A 26328-nucleotide genomic window follows, 5' to 3' on the forward strand; every position below is an offset into this window, starting at 1 on the left:
GCCCCAGTATAGCCCCCCAGTATAGTGCCCCAGTATAGCCCCCCAGTATAGTGCCCCAGTATAGCCCCCCAGTATAGTGCCCCAGTATAGCCCCCCAGTATAGCGCCCCAGTATAGCCAGAATAGTGCCCCAGTATAGCTAGTATAGTGCCCCAGTATAGTGCCCCAGCATAGCCAGTATAGTGCCCCAGTATAGCCCCCCAGTATAGTGCCCCAGTATAGCCCCCCAGTATAGTGCCCCAGTATAGCCCCCCAGTATAGCGCCCCAGTATAGCCAGAATAGTGCCCCAGTATAGCTAGTATAGTGCCCCAGCATAGCCAGTATAGTGCCCCAGTATAGCCCCCCAGTATAGTGCCCCAGTATAGCCCCCCAGTATAGCCCCCCAGTATAGCGCCCCAGTATAGCCAGAATAGTGCCCCAGTATAGCTAGTATAGTGCCCCAGTATAGTGCCCCAGCATAGCCAGTATAGTGCCCCAGTATAGCCCCCCAGTATAGTGCCCCAGTATAGCCCCCCAGTATAGTGCCCCAGTATAGCCCCCCAGTATAGTGCCCCAGTATAGCGCCCCAGTATAGCCAGAATAGTGCCCCAGTATAGCTAGTATAGTGCCCCAGTATAGTGCCCCAGCATAGCCAGTATAGTGCCCCAGTATAGCCCCCCAGTATAGTGCCCCAGTATAGCCCCCCAGTATAGTGCCCCAGTATAGCCCCCCAGTATAGCGCCCCAGTATAGCCAGAATAGTGCCCCAGTATAGCTAGTATAGTGCCCCAGTATAGTGCCCCAGCATAGCCAGTATAGTGCCCCAGTATAGCCCCCCAGTATAGTGCCCCAGTATAGCCCCCCAGTATAGTGCCCCAGTATAGCCCCCCAGTATAGTGCCCCAGTATAGCCCCCCAGTATAGCGCCCCAGTATAGCCAGAATAGTGCCCCAGTATAGCTAGTATAGTGCCCCAGTATAGTGCCCCAGCATAGCCAGTATAGTGCCCCAGTATAGCCCCCCAGTATAGTGCCCCAGTATAGCCCCCCAGTATAGTGCCCCAGTATAGCCCCCCAGTATAGCGCCCCAGTATAGCCAGAATAGTGCCCCAGTATAGCTAGTATAGTGCCCCAGTATAGTGCCCCAGCATAGCCAGTATAGTGCCCCAGTATAGCCCCCCAGTATAGTGCCCCAGTATAGCCCCCCAGTATAGTGCCCCAGTATAGCCCCCCAGTATAGTGCCCCAGTATAGCCCCCCAGTATAGCGCCCCAGTATAGCCAGAATAGTGCCCCAGTATAGCTAGTATAGTGCCCCAGTATAGCCAGTTTAGTGCCCTCCCGCCCGTCCCCGCGGCCGCCGCTGTTATTACCTTAGCAGCGGCCGCTCTCCCCTCTCCGGCGCATGTATATGCTAGCAGCGTATCTCCGGCTGCTCTGTGTGATGCACTGATGCGGAAGGAAGGAGGGCAGCGGCTTCCTGTAACGGCGATATGTATCGCCGTTACTATGGTAACCGAGCCCTGCCTCCTTCCGCATCAGTGCATCACACAGAGCAGCCGGAGATACGCTGCTAGCATATACATGCGCCGGAGAGGGGAGAGCGGCCGCTGCTAAGGTAATAACAGCGGCGGCCGCGGGGACGGGCGGGAGGGGGGATAAGAGCACGGCACACCAGGCAACGTTCCGCGGCACACTAGTGTGCCGCGGAACAGTGGTTGAAAAACGCTGACCTAGAGGAGGAGCCGCCTGACATGGGTGGATTTACCTAGAAGGGATGAGGAGCTTCCAGACACCAAGAAGGCAAGAGGAGCCTCCTGACAGGGGAAGAGTCACCTAGAGGAGGAGCCGCCTGACAGGGGAGGAGTCACCTAGAGGAGGAGCCTCCTGACAGGGGAAGAGTCACCTAGAGGAGGAGCCGCCTGACAGGGGAGGAGTCACCTAGAAGGGATGAGGAGCTTCCAGATGGGCGGAGTCACCTAGAGGGGAAAGGAGCCTTCTGACAGGGGTGCAATCACCTAGAGAGGAAGAGGAACCTGACAGGGGAGGAGTCACCTAGAAGGGAAGAGGAGCCTCCTGACAGAGGTGGAGTCACCTAGAGGAGGAGCCTTCTGGCAGGTGGAGTCACCTAGTGGAGGTGCCTCCTGACACGGGTGGAGTCACCTAGTGGAGGTGCCTCCTGACACGGGTGGAGTCACCTAGTGGAGGAGCCTCCTGACAGGGGTGGAGTCACCTAGTGGAGGAGCCTCCTGACAGGGGTGGAGTCACCTAGAGAAGGAGCCTTCTGATGGGTGGAGTCACCTAGTGGAGGAGTCTCCTGACAGGGGTGGAGTCCCCTAGAGAAGGAGCCTTCTGATGGGTGGAGTCACCTAGTGGAGTTGCCTCCTGACAGGGGTGGAGTCACCTAGTGGAGGAGCCTCCTGACATGGGTGGAGTCACCTAGAGAAGGAGCCTTCTGATGGGTGGAGTCACCTAGTGGAGTTGCCTCCTGACAGGGGTGGAGTCACCTAGTGGAGGAGCCTCCTGACATGGGTGGAGTCACCTAGAGAAGGAGCCTTCTGATGGGTGGAGTCACCTAGTGGAGGAGTCTCCTGACACGGGTGGAGTCACCTAGTGGAGGAGTCTCCTGACAGATCCTTCATGTAATGGCTTTTGAAGTGTCAGTCATGTGGGGTGTTGCGGAGTTTGGCGGCACTTCTGAGCACGGCTGCCACACACTGGAAGATGAAACGACACGCTTGGCTCGCTTCTGAACACGGCAATAACGGGTCACAACTTGTGAAATTTTCCGGCTGATCTGCTGGTTACAGCTGAAGCGTCTTTCTTGCGTAAAATTCCTCTCCGCCCCTCTGGTCGCCTTTATCATATTTTCAACACCTTGGCCTCTCGTTTTTTCCAGCTCTTTTTATGGTTTATTTCAGTATCCAGGAGGGACAGCGATTTGCCGATCTGCACACAATAGCCGAGGAATGCTGCTGTGCAAGGCAGAATGTCAGGAAATGCCTGGTATAAAGCTTTATAAATGATGGGGGGGAAGCAATTTCTCCACTGGTTGTAATATTTTGGTGCCAGGTAGCTAAGGTTTTCTGGTCAGTGTTGGCACTGATTGGTTAGGCTTAAAGAGGCCCTGTAGTGACATATAGCGGAATGCAATAAAGAGGCCCTGTAGTGACATATAGCAGAATGCAGTAAAGAGGCCCTGTAGTGACATATAGCAGAATGCAGTAAAGAGGCCCTGTAGTGACATATAGCAGAATGCAGTAAAGAGGCCCTGTAGTGACATATAGCAGAATGCAGTAAAGATGCTCTGTAGTGACATATAGCGGAATGCAGTAAAGAGGCCCTGTAGTGACACATAGCAGAATGCAGTAAAGAGGCCCTGTAGTGACATATAGCAGAATGCAGTAAAGAGGCCCGTAGTGACATATAGTAGAATGCAGTAAAGAGGCCCTGTAGTGACATATAGCAGAATGCAGTAAAGAGGCCCTGTAGTGACATATAGCAGAATGCAGTAAAGAGGCCCTGTAGTGACATATAGCAGAATGCAGTAAAGAGGCCCTGTAGTGACATATAACAGAATGCAGTAAAGAGGTCCTGTAGTGACATATAGCAGAATGCAGTAATGAGGCCCTGTAGTGACATATAGCAGAATGCAGTAAAGAGGCCCTGTAGTGACATATAGCGGAATGCAGTAAAGAGGCCCTGTAGTGACATATAGCAGAATGCAGTAAAGAGGCCCTGTAGTGACATAGCAGAATGCAGTAAAGAGGCCCTGTAGCGACATATAGCAGAATGCAGTAAAGAGACCCTGTAGCGACATATAGCAGAATGCAGTAAAGAGGCCCTGTAGTGACATATAGCAGAATGCAGTAAAGAGGCCATGTAGTGACATATAGCGGAATGCAGTAAAGAGGCCCTGTAGTGACACATAGCAGAATGCAGTAAAGAGGCCCTGTAGTGTCATATAGCAGAATGCAGTAAAGAGGCCCTGTAGTGACATATAGCAGAATGCAGTAAAGAGGCCCTGTAGTGGCATATAGCAGAATGCAGTAAAGAGGCCCTGTAGTGGCATATAGCAGAATGCAGTAAAGAGGCCCTGTAGTGGCATATAGCAGAATGCAGTAAAGAGGCCCTGTAGTGACATATAGCAGAATTCAGTAGAGAGGCCCTGTAGTGACATATAGCAGAATGCAGTAAAGAGGCCCTGTAGTGACATATAGTAAAATGCAGTAAAGAGGCCCTGTAGTGAGATATAGCAGAATGCAGTAAAAAGGCCCTGTAGTGAGATATAGCAGAATGCAGTAAAGAGGCCCTGTAGTGACATATAGTAGAATGCAGTAAGGAGGCCCTGTAGTGACATAGCAAAATGCAGTAAAGAGGCCCTGTAGAGACATATAGCAGAATGCAGTAAAGAGGTCCTGTAGTGGCATATAGCAGAATGCAGTAAAGAGGCCCTGTAGAGACATATAGCAGAATGCAGTAAAGAGGCCCTGTAGTAACATATAGTAGAATGCAGTAAAGAGGCCCTGTAGTGGCATATGGCAGAATGCAGCAAAGAGGTCCTGTAGTGACACATAGCAGAATGCAGTAAAGAGGCCCTGTAGTGACATATAATAGAATGCAGTAAAGAGGCCCTGTAGTGACATATAGCATAATGCAGTAAAGAGGACCTGTAGTGACATAGTAGAATGCAGTAAAGAGGCCCTGTAGTGTCATATAGCAGAATGCAGTAAAGAGGCCCTGTAGTGACATATAGCAGAATGCAGTAAAGAGGCCCTGTAGTGGCATATAGCAGAATGCAGTAAAGAGGCCCTGTAGTGGCATATAGCAGAATGCAGTAAAGAGGCCCTGTAGTGGCATATAGCAGAATGCAGTAAAGAGGCCCTGTAGTGACATATAGCAGAATTCAGTAGAGAGGCCCTGTAGTGACATATAGCAGAATGCAGTAAAGAGGCCCTGTAGTGACATATAGTAAAATGCAGTAAAAAGGCCCTGTAGTGAGATATAGCAGAATGCAGTAAAGAGGCCCTGTAGTGACATATAGTAGAATGCAGTAAGGAGGCCCTGTAGTGACATAGCAGAATGCAGTAAAGAGGCCCTGTAGAGACATATAGCAGAATGCAGTAAAAAGGCCCTGTAGTGACATATAGCAGAATGCAGTAAAAAGGCCCTGTAGTGACATAGTAGAATGCAGTAAAGAGGCCCTGTAGTGGCATATAGCAGAATGCAGTAAAGAGGCCCTGTAGTGACATGTAGCAGAATGCAGTAAATAGGCCCTGTAGTGACATATAGCAGAATGCAGTAAAGAGGCCCTGTAGTGACATATAGCAGAATGCAGTAAAGAGGCCCTGTAGTGACATATAGCAGAATGCAGTAAAGAGGCCCTGTAGTGACATATAGCAGAATGCAGTAAAGAGGCCCTGTAGTGACCTATAGCAGAATGCAGTAAAGAGGCCCTGTAGTGACATATAGCAGAATGCAGTAAAAAGGCCCTGTAGTGACATATAGCAGAATGCAGTAAAGAGGCCCTGTAGTGACATATAGCAGAATGCAGTAAAAAGGCCCTGTAGTGACATAGTAGAATGCAGTAAAGAGGCCCTGTAGTGGCATATAGCAGAATGCAGTAAAGAGGCCCTGTAGTGACCTATAGCAGAATGCAGTAAAGAGGCCCTGTAGTGGCATATAGCAGAATGCAGTAAAGAGGCCCTGTAGTGACATATAGCAGAATGCAGTAAAGAGGCCCTGTAGTGGCATATAGCTGATTGCAGTAAAGAGGCCCTGTAGTGACATATAACAGAATGCAGTAAAGAGGCCCTGTAGTGACATATAGCAGAATGCAGTAAAGAGGCACTGTAGTGACATATAACAGAATGCAGTAAAGAGGCCCTGTAGTGACATATAGCAGAATGCAGTAAAGAGGACCTGTAGTGACATAGTAGAATGCAGTAAAGAGGCCCTGTAGTGTCATATAGCAGAATGCAGTAAAGAGGCCCTGTAGTGACATATAGCAGAATGCAGTAAAGAGGCCCTGTAGTGACATATAGCAGAATGCAGTAAAGAGGCACTGTAGTGGCATATAGCTGATTGCAGTAAAGAGGCCCTGTAGTGACATATAACAGAATGCAGTAAAGAGGCCCTGTAGTGACATATAGCAGAATGCAGTAAAGAGGACCTGTAGTGACATAGTAGAATGCAGTAAAGAGGCCCTGTAGTGTCATATAGCAGAATGCAGTAAAGAGGCCCTGTAGTGACATATAGCAGAATGCAGTAAAGAGGCACTGTAGTGGCATATAGCTGATTGCAGTAAAGAGGCCCTGTAGTGACATATAACAGAATGCAGTAAAGAGGCCCTGTAGTGACATATAGCAGAATGCAGTAAAGAGGACCTGTAGTGACATAGTAGAATGCAGTAAAGAGGCCCTGTAGTGTCATATAGCAGAATGCAGTAAAGAGGCCCTGTAGTGACATATAGTAGAATGCAGTAAAGAGGCCCTGTAGTGTCATATAGCAGAATGCAGTAAAGAGGCCCTGTAGTGACATATAGCAGAATGCAGTAAAGAAGCCCTGTAGTGGCATATAGCAGAATGCAGTAAAGAGGCCCTGTAGTGACCTATAGCAGAATGCAGTAAAGAGGTCCTGTAGTGACATATAGCAGAATGCAGTAAAGAGGCCCTGTAGTGACATATAGCTGATTGCAGTAAAGAGGCCCTGTAGTGACATATAACAGAATGCAGTAAAGAGGCCTTGTAGTGACATATAGCAGAATGCAGTAAAGAGGACCTGTAGTGACATAGTAGAATGCAGTAAAGAGGCCCTGTAGTGTCATATAGCAGAATGCAGTAAAGAGGCCCTGTAGTGACATATAGCAGAATGCAGTAAAGAGGCCCTGTAGTGGCATATAGCAGAATGCAGTAAAGAGGCCCTGTAGTGGCATATAGCAGAATGCAGTAAAGAGGCCCTGTAGTGGCATATAGCAGAATGCAGTAAAGAGGTCCTGTAGTGGCATATAGCAGAATGCAGTAAAGAGGCCCTGTAGTGTCATATAGCAGAATGCAGTAAAGAGGTCCTGTAGTGACATATAGCAGAATGCAGTAAAAAGGCCCTGTAGTGAGATATAGCAGAATGCAGTAAAAAGGCCCTGTAGTGACATATAGCAGAATGCAGTAAAAAAGCCCTGTAGTGACATAGTAGAATGCAGTAAAGAGGCCCTGTAGTGACATATAGCAGAATGCAGTAAAGAGGCCCTGTAGTGTCATATAGCAGAATGCAGTAAAGAGGCCCTGTAGTGACATATAACAGAATGCAGTAAAGAGGCCCTGTAGTGACATATAGCAGAATGCAGTAAAGAGGTCCTGTAGTGGCATATAGCAGAATGCAGTAAAGAGGCCCTGTAGTGGCATATAGCAGAATGCAGTAAAGAGGCCCTGTAGTGGCATATAGCAGAATGCAGTAAAGAGGCCCTGTAGTGACATCTAGCAGAATGCAGTAAAGAGGCCCTGTAGTGACATATAGTAGAATGCAGTAAGGAGGCCCTGTAGTGACATAGCAGAATGCATTAAAGAGGCCCTGCAGTGACATATAGAAGAATGCAGTAAAGAGGCCCTATAGTGACATATAGCAGAATGCAGTAAAGAGGCCCTGTAGTGACATATAGCAGAATGCAGTAAACAGGCCCTGTAGTGACATATAGCAGAATGCAGTAAAGAGGCCCTGTAGTGACATATAGCAGAATGCAGTAAAGAGGCCCTGTAGTGGCATATAGCAGAATGCAGTAAAGAGGCCCTGTAGTGACATCTAGCAGAATGCAGTAAAGAGGCCCTGTAGTGACATATAGCAGAATGCATTAAAGAGGCCCTGCAGTGACATATAGAAGAATGCAGTAAAGAGGCCCTGTAGTGACATATAACAGAATGCAGTAAAGAGGCCCTGTAGTGACATATAGCAGAATGCAGTAAAGAGGCCCTTTAGTGACATATAGCAGAATGCAGTAAAGAGGCCCTGTAGTGACATATAGCTATCAAGTGGCAGGCAGCCTATAGGGCCAATCAAAGTGCGGGGATCTCGTCCAACAAAGTCACTGGACCGGACAGGGTCCAGGGTGGGGCAATTGGAGCAGCCGTTCATTTTACTAGTAAAACTTTAGTAGCGCTGTCACACTAAGCTGTGCCGCTTGATCAGTGTATATTAGTGAATCAACCCCTACTGATTTGTCTGTGAGCCAGATGCAGCCATCAAAAGAGCCACATCTGCCTCCCGAGCCATAGGTTCCCTACCCCTGGACTATGACTATGGTAGGATTAGAGTGTGAGCTCCTCTGAGGACAGTCAGTGACATGACTATGTACTCTGTAATGTGCTGCAGAAGATGCCAGTGCTATATAAATACATAATAATAATATGGTAGGACATTAGACTATGACTATGGTAGGATTAGAGTGTGAGCTCCTCTGAGGACAGTCAGTGACATGACTATGTACTCTGTAATGTGCTGCAGAAGATGTCAGTGCTATATAAATACATAATAATATGGTAGGACATTAGACTATAGTAGGATTAGATTGTGAGCTCCTCTGAGGACAGTCAGTGACATGACTATGTACTCTGTAATGTGCTGCAGAAGATGTCAGTGCTATATAAATACATAATAATAATATGGTAGGACATTAGACTATAGTAGGATTAGATTGTGAGCTCCTCTGAGGACAGTCAGTGACATGACTATGTACTCTGTAATGTGCTGCAGAAGATGTCAGTGCTATATAAATACATAATAATAATATGGTAGGACATTAGACTATAGTAGGATTAGATTGTGAGCTCCTCTGAGGACAGTCAGTGACATGACTATGTACTCTGTAATGTGCTGCAGAAGATGTCAGTGCTATATAAATACATAATAATAATATGGTAGGACATTAGACTATAGTAGGATTAGAGTGTGAGCTCCTCTGAGGACAGTCAGTGACATGACTATGTACTCTGTAATGTGCTGCAGAAGATGTCAGTGCTATATAAATACATAATAATAATATGGTAGGACATTAGACTATGGTAGGATTAGAGTGTGAGCTCCTCTGAGGACAGTCAGTGACATGACTATGTACTCTGTAATGTGCTGCAGGAGATGTCAGTGCTATATAATACATAAAAATACGGTAGGACATTACACTATGACTATGGTAGGATTAGAGTGTGAGCTCCTCTGAGGACAGTCAGTGACATGACTATGTACTCTGTACAGCGCTGCAGAAGATGTCAGTGCTATATAAATACATAATAATAATATGGTAGGACATTAGACTATGACTATGGCAGGATTAGAGTGTGAGCTCCTCTGAGGACAGTCAGTGACAGTCCCGCCCACCTCCTGCCACATATTGCGGCAATCGGACCGGAAGTCATGTAAGTCTATGGCAAAGTGCATGCTTTAAAAAACACGCCGCAATTATCTGTGTTGCGCATGCGTAGAAGTGTATTTTGGAAATGCGCTTCCGTGTACATGATTGGTCACTTCCTGTTTGGTCGGATGCCAGGCGAGGGCTATTGCGTACTAACGCGATAATCCCCGAAGACCTGTTTCTACCGCACCACCAATCTACAGTGCGAAGCTGGCCTGAGGCTTTATGGGACCGGCTAAGTCCATGCTGACATACATGAAGTGAGAGGTACATGGAGGCTGCCAGTTATTTCCTGTTAAATCTCACACCAGAAACAAGCATGCAGCTAATCTTGTCAAATCTGACAACAATGACTAAACGCGGCCATACAGTGATCGATTGCCACCAGATCGACCAGCAGGTAGATCCCTCTGTGATCGAATCTGATCAAAGAGGGATCTATTGGCTGCTCACACTGCAAAGAGATTTTGAATAGATTTCACTATGAAACCGATTCACAATCTGTGGAGCTGCCGCTGCCATCAACCCCCTCCCCCCCCCCCACCCCCTATACATTACCTGATCCGGCCGGCGCGAGTCCCCGGTCTCCGCTGTCTCTTCTCCGCTCTGGGCTCCAGCTTCACTTTACTTCCTATTGGGGGAAGTTTAAACAGTAGAGGGCGCTCTACTGTTTAAACTTCCCCCCGACAGGAAGTAAGTGAAGCCAGCCAGAGCCCAGCACGGAGAAGGGACAGCAGGGACACGCGTCGGCCGGAGTAGGTAATGTATTGCCGCTAGTGTCGGTCATCGGACATTCGAACGCCGCTATCTACGCACTCCCGACCCGCAGGTGATCGAGCAAAATTTTCCCCGTGGACAGATCGACGGGATCGATCAATGTCGGACGGAAATCGGTCGGTCAGTGTTTGCGTATCGATTTCACAGCAGATTCGATCACAGTGATCGAATCTGCTGTCTATCGGCGGGAAATCAAGTAAGTGTATGAGCACCTTAACACCTGATCTGTTTCATGCTTGTTCAGGGGCTATGGCTAACTGTATTAGAGGCAGAGAGTCAGCAGAGCTGCCAGGTAATGTGCATTGCTTAACAGAAAATTAATATGGCAGCTTTCATAACCCTCTCACTTCAAGTGTACTTTAAAATTATTTAGTAAACGTTGAACTCTTGACATTGGATGTATTGGCTCCCCTCTATCAGACAGAATTAGCCTCATTGCTATTACTCTTTGGTAGAATCTCTTCCGCTTGCCCTGCTGAGACCGAGGAACGTGGATTTCATCACCTCAATCCAACAAATAACAAGCCTCTCGATGGGTCAAGACGACGCGGAGGAACCACAACTTCCTGGCCCTCTAAGTTACATTTTTACCAAATGAAATATAATTTGGGGGCTAATGATGATATCTTTTTCTTCCTGCGCTTCACCCCCGGGCGCCGGCGTCGCTGCCGCGCTCCGCGAAGACGGGACACGATCATCGCTCCGCTCTAATGCAATAAAAGCAGCTAAAAAGCTGTTAGCTGAGACGAGGTCACGCAGCTCACGGCTCGACTTCTGGAAAAGGGGAATCGGATTTACAAACAGAAAGACGGCACAATGGGGGAAGTGGACAGAATTAGCCATGCGTACTAATTCCCAGTAATTACTATGCAAGGTGAGGTCCCCGGGGCGCGAGGGGCAGCTCGGGGCCATGCTTGACTGCCGTGGAAAGTGGGGCAGATCATGTGACAGCGATCCTATGAGAGCCTTACCAGCAGAGCCGCGCACAAAGGCTCGCTAAGTGGCATGGAACACAAGGTTGGCATGGATCATGCCAATTACAGGAAAAGGGTGCATGGCAACTAAGTACTTAATGAAAGCATTTGTTTTTAGACAGGATTTACAACGAGGAAACCGTCCGTGTTCAACAGAAACCGAATATTGCTTTTATTCTCGGTAAATCTATCACGTAGTTCCTTGTGTATAAATGTCCCATGCCTGTGATGTCACTGTGGCCGCCAGTCCATATAAAGAAGACCAGTGACATCACTGAGAATGCAGCCTATCCATTCACTAGAGACCAGTGACATCACTGAGAATGCAGCCGATCCATTCACTAGAGACCAGTGACATCACTGAGAATGCAGCCTATCCATTCACTAGAGACCAGTGACATCACTGAGGATGCAGCCTATCCATTCACTAGAGACCGGTGACATCACTGAGAATGCAGCCTATCCATTCACTAGAGACCAGTGACCTCACTGAGAATGCAGCCTATCCATTCACTAGAGACCAGTGACATCACTGAGAATGCAGCCTATCCATTCACTAGAGACCAGTGACATCACTGAGAATGCAGCCTATCCATTCACTAGAGACCAGTGACATCGCTGAGAAGGCAGCCTATCCATTCACTAGAGACCAGTGACATCACTGAGAATGCAGCCTATCCAGTCACTAGAGGCCAGTGACATCACTGAGAATGCAGCCTATCCATTCACTAAAGACCAGTGACATCACTGAGAATGCAGCCTATCCATTCACTAGAGACCAGTGACATCACTGAGGATGCAGCCTATCCATTCACTAGAGACCAGTGACATCACTGAGGATGCAGCCTATCCATTCACTAGAGACCAGTGACATCACTGAGAATGCAGCCTATCCAGTCACTAGAGACCAGTGACATCACTGAGGATGCAGCCTATCCCTTCACTAGAGACCAGTGACATCACTGAGAAGGCAGCCTATCCATTCACTAGAGACCAGTGACATCACTGAGGGTGCAGCCTTTCCATTCACTAGAGACCAGTGACATAACTGAGAATGCAGCCTATCCATTCACTAGAGACCAGTGACATCACTGAGGATGTAACCTGTCCATTCACTAGAGACCAGTGACATTACTGAGAGTGCAGCCTATCAATTCACTAGAGACCAGTGACATCACTGAGGATGCAGCCTATCCATTCACTAGAGACCGGTGACATCACTGAGGATGCAGTCTATCCATTCACTAGAGACCGGTGACAGCACTGAGAATGTAGCCTATCCATTCACTAGAGGCCAGTGACATCACTGAGGATGCACCCTATCCATTCACTAGACACCAGTGACATCACTGAGGGTGCAGCCTATGCATTCACTAGAGACCAGTGACATCACTGAGGGTGCAGCCTATCCATTCACTAGAGACCAGTGACATCACTGAGGGTGCAGCCTATCCATTCACTAGACACCAGTGACATCACTGAGGGTGCAGCCTATGCATTCACTAGAGACCAGTGACATCACTGAGGGTGCAGCCTATGCATTCACTAGAGACCGGTGACAGCACTGAGAATGTAGCCTATCCATTCACTAGAGAGAAGCTGGACAGTCCCAGGAGACTGCATGCTGAAATGGAATGAGAATCGGCCTGCGGTGTACGGGCAGCTGAAAGATCTCTTGCTGATCTGCCCATCATCGCTACATGTATGGGAGCCTTTTGAAGCAGAGGATCAGCAGGACAGCCAGGCAATCTGCATTGTGTAAAAGGAAATAAATATGGCAGCCTACGTATGCCTCTCACTCCATGGGCTTGACTCACAAAGCAGTGCTAATGCATAGGCATTTAGCACACAATGTGACGCGCGCGTTTGCGCACGTAAAGGTTAGCGAGCGGTTACGTGCGCGCTAACTCGCCAATGTGTGCGCATTACCACGTGACAACCTTCGGCTGCGTGCACGCACATGCTAACCTTAAGCGAGCAAACCTTTGCGTGCGTCATATTGCGTGCTATGCATTGGCACTGCTTTGTGAATCAAGCCCCATGTGTGCTTTAAAGAGGAACTCCAGTGAAAATAATGTAATAAAAAAAGTGCTTCATTTTTACAATAATGATGTATAAATGATTTAGTCAGCGTTTGCCCATTGTAATATCTTTCCTCTCCCTGATTTACATTCTGACATTTATCACATGGTGACATTTTTACTGTTGGCAGGTGATGTAGCTGCTGCTTGCTGTTTTGGCAGTTGGAAACAGCCATTTCCCACAATGCAGCAAGGTTTACAGACAGGAAACTGCCAGGAGTACCACGGTCCTCAGAGTTTCTTGTGGGAGGGGTTTCACCACAATATCAGTCATACAGCGCCCCCTGATGGTCTGTTTGTGAAAAGGAATAGATTTCTCATGTAAAAGGGGGTATCAGCTACTGATTGGGATAAAGTTCAATTCTTGGTCGGAGTTTTTCTTTAAGCCTCTTGTGTATATCAGATTGTCATTTGTACCCCCCATTTATTGATAAAGTGTACCAGAGCTGTTCTAAGTAGAACATATTATACATATACATATGGGGCTTCCTCCAGCCCCATATGCACGGATCGCTCCCACACCGCCGTCCTCAGTCTTCTCGCAGCTCCGATACTGGGTCTTCGCACTTCCGTCAGTCGGAGCCAGTCTGACTTAAGTGTGGCGGGCTTTTTGCGTATCTCTCCAGCAGCGCACTTCTCCTGTGTAGACTGGCCCGACTGACGGAAGTGCGCGGACCTGGTTCCCGAAGCTGCAGGGAAAGGAGGACGGCGGCATGGGAGCGATCTGAGCGTATGCAGCTGGAGGAAGCCCCAGGTATGTATAATACGTTTTATTTAGAAAAGCTCTGGTTTCCTTTACGCACTGCAAAATACAGGATCTTCTCAAAAAATTAGCATATTGTGATAAAGTTCATTATTTTCTGTAATGTACTGATAAACATTAGACTTTCATATATTTTAGATTCAAATCCACACAACTGAAGTAGTTCAAGCCTTTTATTGTTTTAATATTGATGATTTTGGCATACAGCTCATGAAAACCCAAATTCCTATCTCAAAAAAATTAGCATATTTCATCCGACCAATAGAAGAAAAGTGTTTTTAAAACAAAAGAAGTCAACCTTCAAATAATTTTGTTCAGTTATGCACTCAATACTTGGTCATGAATCCTTTTGCAGAAATGACTGCTTCAATGCGGCGTGGCATGGAGGCAATCAGCCTGTGGCACTGCTCAGGTGTTATGGAGGCCCAGGATGCTTCGATAGCGACCTTAAGCTCATCCAAGAGTTTTGGGTCTTGCGTCTCTCAACTTTCTCTTCACAATATCCCACAGATTCTCTATGGGGTTCAGGTCAGGAGAGTTGGCAGGCCAATTGAGCACAGTAATACCATGGTCAGTAAACCATTTACCAGTGGTTTTGGCACTGTGAGCAGGTGCCAGGTCGTGCTGAAAAATGAAATCTTCATCTCCATAAATCTTTTCAGCAGATGGAAGCATGAACCCACGTTTGAACAAGAAACAGCGGTAGAAGCGCCTGATCTGGGCTACAGAGAAGCAGCACTGGACTGTTGCTCAGTGGTCCAAAGTACTTTTTTCGGATGAAAGCAACTTTTGCATGTCATTTGGAAATCAAGGTGCCAGAGTCTGGAGGAAGACTGGGGAGAGGGATATGCCAAAATGCCTGAAGTCCAGTGTCAAGTACCCACAGTCAGTGATGGTCTGAGGTGCCATGTCAGCTGCTGGTGTTGGTCCACTGTGTTTTATCAAGGGCAGGGTCAATGCAGCTAGCTATCAGGAGATTTTGGAGCACTTCATGCTTCCATCTGCTGAAAAGCTTTATGGAGATGAAGATTTCATTTTTCAGCACAACCTGGCACCTGCTCACAGTGCCAAAACCACTGGTAAATGGTTTACTGACCATGGTATTACTGTGCTCAATTGGCCTGCCAACTCTCCTGACCTGAACCCCATAGAGAATCTGTGGGATATTGTGAAGAGAAAGTTGAGAGACGCAAGACCCAACACTCTGGATGAGCTTAAGGCCGCTATTGAAGCATCCTGGGCCTCCATAACACCTGAGCAGTGCCACAGGCTGATTGCCTCCATGCTACGCCGCATTGAAGCAGTCATTTCTGCAAAAGGATTCCCGACCAAGTATTGAGTGCATAACTGAACATCATTATTTGAAGGTTGACTTCTTTTGTTTTAAAAACACTTTTCTTCTATTGGTCGGATGAAATATGCTAATTTTTTTGAGATAGGAAATTTGGGTTTTCATGAGCTGTATGCCAAAATCATCAATATTAAAACAATAAAAGGCTTGAACTACTTCAGTTGTGTGTATTTGAATCTAAAATATATGAAAGTCTAATGTTTATCAATACATTACAGAAAATAATGAACTTTATCACAATATGCTAATTTTTTGAGAAGATCCTGTATGTCGACAGTTTATAGATTAAAGATCCATAAAAGGTTAATAAGAAAATTAAACTATTTGCTAGTCCACCTGAGAAGTGAGTCTTTCCTGCTTGCAGGGCTGGCGTCATCGCTGTTCCTGGTACAGAGTCTGAGGAAGCAGCGTTGAGTTATTCACCTGGTCTCAGGAAGATGATATACTCAGTACTTTTTCTCCAACACCCCCAAATAAAAGGGCAGAATAATCAAAGGGCGGCTCTCGTGTTTCCAGGAACTCTCTGAGGAATACAGAACAAGGAACCAGGAATCTGGGGACAGGTCAGTGATCAAACAGCGTTGTGACAGGTGACATCACACGAGAAGAGCAGCCGGCCCGGCGGCGTCCAGACTGCCAGTGACGAGAGAGTCTGAGCTCTGCCCCTGCTGGCCACAACCGGGAGCATGTCTGGAGAGAGCCACTGGCAGGAAATCGCCAGGCCCGTGACACATGAGTGATCAGAGACCGGCAGATTATTGTAATCTCTCTGGAAGAATGGAGGTCATTGATCTTTCAACGAGGGGTCATGTGACCTCAGAAAACACAGTTTATGAGTAAAGAGGCTGTCTAAACTCTGTAGAAAGCTTCTGTATGTAACACAATGTCACTGGAGGCACAGTACAGCGTGTGTAGGATATATATATACACACACCTTCCATTGTAATGTGAATTCACTTCGACTCTCCGTGACCACATTTACATTTGCATGCCAGAAGTGTGTCAATAACGGCTTCTCTCAGCTGTTGCATAGGCATGTTCATAGTGTCACATGTGCTGTGTACCCATCTTAGCCTCTGCCATTCTCTTCTTCGTTTACCCTCAATTTTTCCAAGCATTAAGGATTTCTCCAAAGAATACAGTCTACTCATTATGTGACCAAAGTATTTGAGTTTTAGTAGTAGTATCAGCCCTTCTAGTGAACCCTCTGGGCTTATTCCTGTACGCAGTGTCTGGTCAGATCTTCTGGCAGTCCGGGGAACTCTCAGTAGCTTTCACACTCACCATTCCAAAGCATCAATTTATCTACACATGGCCTTATTTATAGTCCAACTGTCACAGCCGTATGTTACTACTGGGAAGACCATGGCTCTAACCATTCTGAATTTTGTTGGTAAAGTAACATCTCGGTGGGTTAGCAACGTCTCCACATTTGCCATAGCTTTCCTCCCTAACAACAAACATCTCTTAGGCATGGATCAGAAGAATGTCTAAACTAGCTGCCCGGCGTCTTGTCCAAAAGCTGGTCTACATGCGTACAGAAAACTGGCCATGTGATGACTACAGTCACCATCTGTGGCAAGGTCTACTTGTTCCTGATCTATTTGCAGTTGGGTCTTGGGAGGAGAATACATAACTATATCTATCTACAAATAGATGGTGAATTCCTGATCACCTGGTATCTAATCACTTACCTGGTTATTATGGATTATAATCGAGATGCTAATAGTTCTGATTTGACACAACCATTATGCTAATTTTAAGCAAATTTCTGCTGCTCGGAAACAGAGCTACTGGTGCCCATAAACTTACTCGATTTCCCGCCGATAGACAGCAGATTTGATCACTGATCGAATCTGCTGTGAAATCGATACGCAAATGCTGACCAATTGACCGATTTCCGTCTGAAATCGATCTATCCTGTCGATCTGTCTGCGCGGAAAATTTCACTTGATTGCCGGCGGGTCGGGAGTGCGTCGATAGCGGCGTTCAAATGTCCGACGACCGACGCTAGCGGCAATACATTACCTGCTCCGGCCGGGGCGTGTCCCCGCTGCTCCTTCTCCACGCTGGGTTCCGGCTGGCTTCACTTACTTCCTGTCGGGGGAGTTTAAACAGTAGAGCGCCCTCTACTGTTTAAACTTCCCCTGACAGGAAGTAAAGTGAAGCTGGAGCCCAGAGCGGAGAAGAGACAGCTGAGACCGGGGACTCGCACTGGCCGGATCAGGTAATGTATGCAGGGGGCGGCGGCAGCTCCACAGATTGTGAATCGGTTTCATAGTGAAATCGACTCAAAATCGGTTTGCAGTGTGGGCAGCCAATAGATCCCTCTTTGATCAGATTTGATCACAGAGGGATCTATCTGCTGGTCGATCTGGTGGCAATCGACTAGTGTATGGCTGCCTTTAAGGTGGTCACAAACCATAACATTTTTTTACATTGCTTTTCAATTCAAGATTTCCAATCAATTTTTCTAATCTATTCTTGATTGTAACATTTAAAAAAATCTGACCAATGTACTACACACACATGTGATCAATTCTACCCCAATTATAAATGAAAAAAAAAAAAAAAGAATTAAAAAAACTGTGAAAAAAATTGCTTATAGCAACATTACGAAATTGTCAACCTACCACACACCATAAAAACGTAAAAAAAAATTGATCAGAAATTTCCGCCACTCCCGATCAAGAAAATGTTAAAACATTGGGTAATCCAATTGGAATTTTCACTTGAATAAAAAAAAAAAAAATGGATTCCTTTTATAGCCTTGTGTATGGCCACCTTCAGTCCATGTCGCACGAATCACGATAAGATGTGTATGAATGTGGAAGTGTGAGAACGTCATGGAACATATGAACAGTTACACGCATGTGCCATGCTGCGGAGGATCAGTGACATCATACAAGGTGGGACACAGGAAGTACTTACGCAGCCGCCAGCCAGGATCTCCGCCGCGAGTGGGATGGAGCCATCTTTTATCGTGAATTTATCACGTACGAAATCATTCATCTGAAACACAAAGACGAGTATCACGTTAGGTCTGCAGGAGGAGAGGCAGACACGTGCACACAAAGCAACTCACGTCACAGACAGGAAATGGGCGAATCATAGAAATGACCCCGGTCCAAAATCCCGCACAGTGACGCAAACCTGCAAAAGCATTCCGCATGTCTTACGATTGCATCACGTCTGGCTGCAGTGTATTTTATACATGTATGGGGGTGATACTCAGATGTAAGCCAAGCCCCGCCCCTTCCTGGCACACCACGTTCCCATTGGACAAGCGTCACAGCTCCTGTTCTAACTATTCAGAAAGAAGGCCCATACCCTTCGATTCAGAAACCGTACTTTATTGTCCCATCACCAAATATGACATCATCTGACCGTATGTAGCCAGTGATTGTTTTGTGGCCTGACAGGGTCCCCTTCGTCAAGAAACAGCACAGATACAACATAGTACAGCAGTGTATCAGATCTGTTCCTTGATGAAGGGACCCTGTGCAGCCACAAAACAATCGCTGGCCACATACAAAAAATTGTAGAATTGTCCAAGTGATTACATACAAAAGTTGTATGTAATCACTTGGACGAGGGTAATATATCCGTCTTACCACAAATTGAAGTTTTAATATGCTAAATTCCTCTTCTTCAGACGTATAGCACAGCCCCTTGGGGCTGCAGTAACAGAAATGAGCACCTGTCACTGCAGCCACCAGACACTCTACTGAGAGCAACTCTGAAGCAAAAAAAAAACAACTTATGATATGATGAATTGTACGTGTAGTATGGCTAACGAACAAAACATTAGTAGCAAATAAAAGAATCTCTTATTTATATTTCCAGTTATATGGCTTTTTTTTTTTTTTTTTTTTTTTTATAACATTGCATCATTCTGTCACAGTTTCAATTTTAAAACCACACTGTCTTATGCTGGGCATACACGGTGAGTTTCTGCACCGGAATAAAGCCGCTGGCTCGATTCTGGCTTCTGGCTAGTCCCCGCAGGCACTTATCTTCCGCTCGTTTTCTTCCATTGTCCGCCCACGGGGATAGATAACGGAATCGATCCGGCGCGGTGATCGGACACGTCAGAAATTATCAATCGAGCTGATTGATAAGAAAAAACCTCACAGTGTATGGCCAGCATTAATGTGAACCAGAGACGAAGCACCCTCATGTATTTTACCATATATATCAGTGGGAACATTAGAGAAAACACCCACCCTGCTCTCTGTTTCATTCTTCAATGCTCAGCCTGCTTGTTATCATCCCTGATAGGAATCCCAGACTGAGCATTCAGTCTGGCTTTGCTCAGGAATCATTATAGCTCAGTCTGTCTTCTCTGATGTCTTTTCAAGCCCAAGCCTGCCCCCTTGTGGCTCTGCTCAGGAATCATTATAGCTGAGTCATTATAGCAAAGCCAGACTGAATGCTCAGTCGGGGATTTTATCTGAGCTGATAAGAAGCAATCTGAACAGTAAATAATGAAACAGAGCAGGGTAGGTGTTTTCTCTAATGTTCCCACTGATATATATTGTAAAATACATGAGGATGCTTCATCTCTGGTTCCCTTTAAGATATAAAATAAAGCAGAAATAATGACCATTTGAACTTTCCTGCAGTAAAATATGATCTCAAGCTGTCCCTCGCCGTTTCATGGCTGTTTAAAGAGACTCTGAAGCGAGAATAAATTTCGCTTTAGAGCTCATAGTTAGCAGGGGCACGTGTGCCCCTGCTAAACCGCCGCTATAGCGCCGCTAAACGGGGGTCCCTTCACCCCCAAACCCCCCACTGCGACACTTGGTCGCAGACTTGGTCGCTCCTGGAGGCAGGGCTAACTGCCGCAGCCCTGCCTCCAGTCGCTTCTATCAGCGGCACATCGCCGCCTCTCCCCCGCCCCTCGCGGGGGAGAGGTGGAGAAACGCGCTGACAGACGCACGTGGGGCAGGGCTGCGGCGGTTAGCCCTGCCCCAACCAGGAAGCGCTCCCCCGCTGCACCGAGGGGATTTGGGGGATCAGGGACCCCCGTTAAGCCGTGTTTTAGCAGGGGCACACGTGCCCCTGCTATCTATGAGGTCTGAAGCGAGATTTATTCTCGCTTCAGACTCTCTTTAAGTGCTTCAGAAAACATGACTGTATTCCACCCAAGTTGGGTCGGAGAGCTCAGAGATGTTTTTTTCATAGATAACTGAAGTTTTTAAACTCTTCCTGTACTGGAAACAATAGGAGACTGTGCTCTTTGCTGCTAATGTTTTATTTCTTAGCTGTGCTACACATACAATTCATTATATCATAAGTTTATTTTCACTTCAGGTTTGCTTGAAGTGTGCAGGTCTCACGGAAAGGGTTGTCCTTGCTGGTGTCAAATGTATTTTCTTAACTGGTTCGGGACCGCTGTAAGTTAAACCGACGCTTTACTTGTGGCTGCCTTAGCCTGATGCAGCGTAGTTTGAATGCTGGCGGCTCCCGTGCATGGGCCATGGTCGTGTGTCTCTGCCAGCACAGGACTCGGCTGTCTAAAAACAGCTGAGCTCCGTGTACCTGGGTCAGGACCTGTTTTCATTGGATCTTGACCCGCTGAATATCTGTGAGCCAATCACAGTGATTGAGAAGTAGCGATTTAAAAGAAAAAGACTCCGGTCCTTAAAGGGGCTACAGCTGGAAGCCCCAAAGTAGTTAAAGGGAATGAAACCAGTCGGCGACTTTTTCTCAGCAGAATGGAGCTGCTGACTTTAGGAAAATGTCGCCCTGTGTAATACAATGTAACTATGGAAAGATGGATATCATTTTAAAGCTCCCTTTCTCCTCTTTCTGACGACACCTAAATCGTCGCACTACGCCTTTTAGTTTTCTCTATTTTCGCGATTGAAGTCACGGCAATTTCGATTGCGAAAATAGAGAAAACTAAAAGGTGTAGGGCGGTGGTTTATACATCATTGGAAAGAGGAGAAAGAGAGCTTTAAAATGATATGCATCTTTCCATAGTTTCTGCACTGCTCGGAGTCCCTTTAAACCCCCCCCCCCCCCCCCCCCAAAAAAAATGGCTGTCAATTAACATCAGGAGGTTCCAGACAGCAGTCGTGCAGCCCACATTGTGTCCAAAGTCCAACAGCACAACTGGGACATGACAGTTTTAAGCCCAGACACCTCCAAAAAATTACGCAGCAATTGTGTTTTGGGTTAATTATAGGTGGTATCAGCACAGTAGCAGTGGCCTGTGGCACCCTGGCGGTGTGAGCAGCACAGGCAGCAGGAGCAGGGCAATGCAGCAGTAACGTCTGCCAGGAGCATGTCGGACGTGGCACTTGGCAGTGGCACTTGTCACGTGGTGTCACGTTCCACTTGCCACGTGCCGAGTAACAGACAGCAGAGGAGAAGACATTAGTGCACACTAACTGTCACACTGGCACTGCTCAGCAGCACAGCAGTTCTGCAGTAAGCGAAAAAAGTAGTACTACTACTCTAACAACTAATTAGCACTGACTGCAGTACTACAGTACTAACTACACAGTAACACAGTAATCCTATTCCCTAACCTAACCTATACTGTAGCTAAGGCTAATAGCAGGCCAGCAGCTGGCCTGTGCACAGCACACACACAGACACATAGCAGCTGCTGCAAGCTAATAGACAATACAACAATAGTGTAGTGATAGTGAAGGTGTTAATCACTGAACAGCTTTAGGTTTATCACTGTATACAGCACTTGCTAGGCCAGCAGCACTGGAGCATGTCTCTCAGTGAGTATTCACAAAGCAAGGGCGATATTTCTCATCATGGCAGCCCCCTCATTATACAGGGGGCCTGGCCACTGTTTCTTTCTGTGATTGGGTGCTGGGGCATAGTCTGGGAGACCTCTGATTGGCTCAATGAGATCATGGACGTCATCTTCTTAGTTACAGTATCTCAAGATTCGGATATCCGCGGATATCCGGATTGCCTGACAACTATCCGCGGAGTGCTATCCGGATTTGAGCCCAGGTATACGGAATCCGAATCCGGTCGGATAGCTGAAAAAGTTCGGATTATCTGGGTAACTCGGATATCCAAAATCTTGCTGAGCACCACTGTGTACACACACCTACTGTATACACACACTGTACATACACCCACACCTACTGTATACACACACTGTACATACACCCACACCTACTGTATACACACACTGTACATACACCCACACCTACTGTATACACACACTGTACATACACCCACACCTACTGTATACACACACTGTACATACACCCGGTGTGGGTGTATGTACAGTGTGTGTATACTCACACTGTACATACACATACACACACACCTACTATATACACACTGTACATACACACACTGTATACAAACACTGTGCATACACATTGTATACACACACACTGTATACACACACGTACAGTATACACACTGTACATACACCCACACAGAACTTTAATGGCTTCAAGGGGAACTGAAGAGAGGTATATGGAGGCTGCCATGTTTATTTCCTTTGAAGCAATACCAGTTGCCTGGCAGCCCTGCTGATTCTCTGCCTCTAATACTATTAGCCATAGCCCCTGAACAAGCATGCAGCAGATCAGGTGTTTCAGACATTAATGTCAGATCTGACAAGACTAGCTGCATGCTTGTTTCTGGTGTTATTCAGATACTACTGCAGAGAAATAGACCAGCAGGGCTGCCAGGCAACTGGTATTGATTAAAAGGAAATAAATATGGCAGCCTCCGTATACCTCTTACTTCAGTTCCCCTTTCAGTCTTTTGGTCCTTCAGTAACCGTGATGTCTGCACAATTTGTACTTACAGTTAGTTTAATGGCTTTCTCTGGAGCGACTCCCAGCAGCTGGGGCAGCAGACCTATGACACAAAATATACATCGGGTCAAATACTAAGCTGTATAATGCAACAGTGCCCTATAGGAAACCTGCAGGGAGAGGAATGTGGAGGCTACCATCTTTATTTCCTTAAAAACGCCAACCAATTCCTGCCAGACTTTCCGTATTGCTTGGACGGGTGTGAGGTGCCCCTGGCAGCTTCCGTATCCCTCTCACATCAGCTAGTCTTTAATAACAAAAGGCAAGTACCCTATCCAGGGTTGTGGACTGAGCAATTTTGGCTACCTGGAGTCGGCGGTTTCAATAAACTGAGGAGTCAGATGAGTTTTGTACTAACTCCACAGCCCTGACCGTATCCATCACTGTTGTAAGGCGCCATTGTGCCAGCACAGAGCCAATACCGTCCGTCAGACTTCAATCTCGCAGAGTAGTGGATTTTTATACATAAGCAATGCAGGAAGAGTTTCTGACCACCTTCGGCATGGTGACCTCAGGGACCTCACTGAACCGCTTACAGGCTGAGCCAAATGAAACATTTCCATATACTTGGGCCAGCTTTCCGGGCAGGAACTAAGTCAAACATCCAGTGCCCACTCAGCCTTAACTGCTGCGCTCTTCTGCCTGGCACAGGATCTCTCCTCAGACTGCTGCGCTCTGCTGCCTGGCACAGGATCTCTCCTCAGACTGAACTGCTGCGCTCTGCTGCATGGCACAGGATCTGTTCTCAGACTGAACTGCTGCGCTCTGCTGCCTGGCACAGGATCTATCCTCAGACTGAACTGCTGCGATCTGCTGCCTGGCACAGGATCTCTCCTCAGACTGAACTGCTGCGCTCTGCTGCCTGGCACAGGATCTCTCCTCACACTGCTGCACTCTGCTGCCTGGCACAGGATCTCTCCTCACACTGCTGCCTGGCACAGGATTTCTCCTCAGACTGCTGCGCTCAGCTGCCTGGCACAGGATCTCTCCTCAGACTGCTGCACTCTGCTGCCTGGCACAGGATCTCTCCTCAGAATGAACTGCTGCGCTCTGCTGCCTGGCACAGGATCTCTCCTCAGACTGCTGCGCTCAGCTGCCTGGCACAGGATCTCTCCTCAGAATGAACTGCTGCGCTCTGCTGCCTGGCACAGGATCTCTCCTCAGACTGAACTGCTGCGCTTAGCTGCCTGACACAGGATCTCTCCTCAGACTGCTGCACTCTGCTGCCTGGCACAGGATCTCTCCTCAGACTGCTGCACTCTGCTGCCTGGCACAGGATCTCTCCTCACACTGCTGCACTCTGCTGCCTGGCACAGGATCTCCCCTCAGACTGCTGCGCTCTGCTGCCTGGCACAGGATCTCCCCTCAGACTGCTGCGCTCTGCTGCCTGGCACAGGATCTCTCCTCACACTGCTGCGCTCTGCTGCCTGGCACAGGATCTCTCCTCACACTGCTGCGCTCTGCTGCCTGGCACAGGATCTCTCCTCAGACTGCTGCGCTCTGCTGCCTGGCACAGGATCTCTCCTCAGACTGCTGCGCTCTGCTGCCTGGCACAGGATCTCTCCTCACACTGCTGCGCTCTGCTGCCTGGCACAGGATCTCTCCTCAGACTGCTGCACTCTGCTGCCTGGCACAGGATCTCTCCTCAGACTGCTGCACTCTGCTGCCTGGCACAGGATCTCTCCTCAGACTGCTGCACTCTGCTGCCTGGCACAGGATCTCTCCTCAGACTGAACTGCTGCACTCTGCTGCCTGGCACAGGATCTCTGCTCAGACTGCTGCACTCTACTGGCTTGCACAGGATCTCTCCTCAGACTGCTGCGCTCTGCTGCCTGGCACAGGATCTCTCCTCAGACTGCTGCACTCTGCTGCCCGGCACAGGATCTCTCCTCAGACTGAACTGCTGCACTCTGCTGCCTGGCACAGGATCTCTCCTCAGACTGCTGCACTCTGCTGCCTGGCACAGGATCTCTCCTCACACTGCTGCACTCTGCTGCCTGGCACAGGATATCTCCTCACACTGCTGCACTCTGCTGCCTGGCACAGGATGTCTCCTCATCCCCATCACATGCAGCCCCATGAATCACTGTGCTCTCTATACTCCTACAGTCTATTCCACGCCCGCCACTCCTGTCTATTCCACGCCCGCCACTCCTACTGTCTATTCCACGCCCTCCAGTCCTACTGTCTACTCCACGCCCGCCACTCCTACAGTCTAATTTACAACTGCCACTCCTACTGTCTATTCCACGCCCGCCACTCCTACTGTCTATTCCACGCCCGCAACTCCTACTGTCTATTCCACGTCCGCCACTCCTACTGTCTATTCCACGTCCGCCACTCCTAATGTCTATTCCACGCCCGCCACTCCTACAGTCTATTCCACGCCCGCCACTCCTACTGTCTATTCCACGCCCGCCACTCCTAATGTCTATTCCACGCCTGACACTCCTACTGTCTATTCCACGCCCGCCACTCCTACAGTCTATTCCACGCCCGCCACTCCTACAGTCTATTCCACGCCCGCCACTCCTAATGTCTATTCCACGCCCACCACTCCTAGTCTATTCCACGCCCGCCACTCCTACAGTCTATTCCACGCCCGCCACTCCTACAGTCTATTCCACGCCCGCCACTCCTACAGTCTATTCCACGCCCGCCACTCCTACTGTCTATTCCACGCCCGCCACTCCTACTGTCTATTCCACGCCCGCCACTCCTACAGTCTATTCCACGCCCACCACTCCTACAGTCTATTCCACGCCCGCCACTCCTACAGTCTATTCCACGCCCGCCACTCCTACAGTCTATTCCACGCCCGCCACTCCTACAGTCTATTCCACGCCCGCCACTCCTACAGTCTATTCCATGCCCACCACTCCTACTGTCTATTCCACGCCTGCCACTCCTACTGTCTATTCCACGCCCGCCACTCCTACTGTCTATTCCACGCCCACCACTCCTACTGTCTATTCCACGCCCGCCACTCCTACAGTCTATTCCACGCCCACCACTCCTAGTCTATTCCACGCCCACCACTCCTACAGTCTATTCCACGCCCGCCACTCCTACAGTCTATTCCACGCCCGCCACTCCTACAGTCTATTCCACGCCCGCCACTCCTACTGTCTATTCCACGCCCACCACTCCTACTGTCTATTCCACGCCCGCCACTCCTACAGTCTATTCCACGCCCACCAC

At 48.0% G+C, this 26328-nt stretch overlaps 1 protein-coding gene across 2 annotated transcripts in view; it reads right to left on the minus strand.

Annotated features, from left to right (window-relative positions):
- The window catches only part of SLC25A13 (solute carrier family 25 member 13), a 184125-nt gene that overhangs the window by 54349 nt on the left and 103448 nt on the right, over positions 1-26328 (minus strand). For both annotated transcript variants that reach the window (XM_068235062.1, XM_068235061.1), the window contains 2 exons: positions 23118-23170; positions 18248-18328 (listed from right to left, as the gene is read on the minus strand). In XM_068235062.1, the coding sequence (XP_068091163.1) occupies positions 18248-18328; positions 23118-23170 (134 nt within the window). The remainder of the gene's footprint in view (positions 1-18247; positions 18329-23117; positions 23171-26328) is intronic.

Source organism: Hyperolius riggenbachi, chromosome 5, assembly GCF_040937935.1.
Source record: "Hyperolius riggenbachi isolate aHypRig1 chromosome 5, aHypRig1.pri, whole genome shotgun sequence".
NCBI lineage: Eukaryota > Metazoa > Chordata > Amphibia > Anura > Hyperoliidae > Hyperolius > Hyperolius riggenbachi.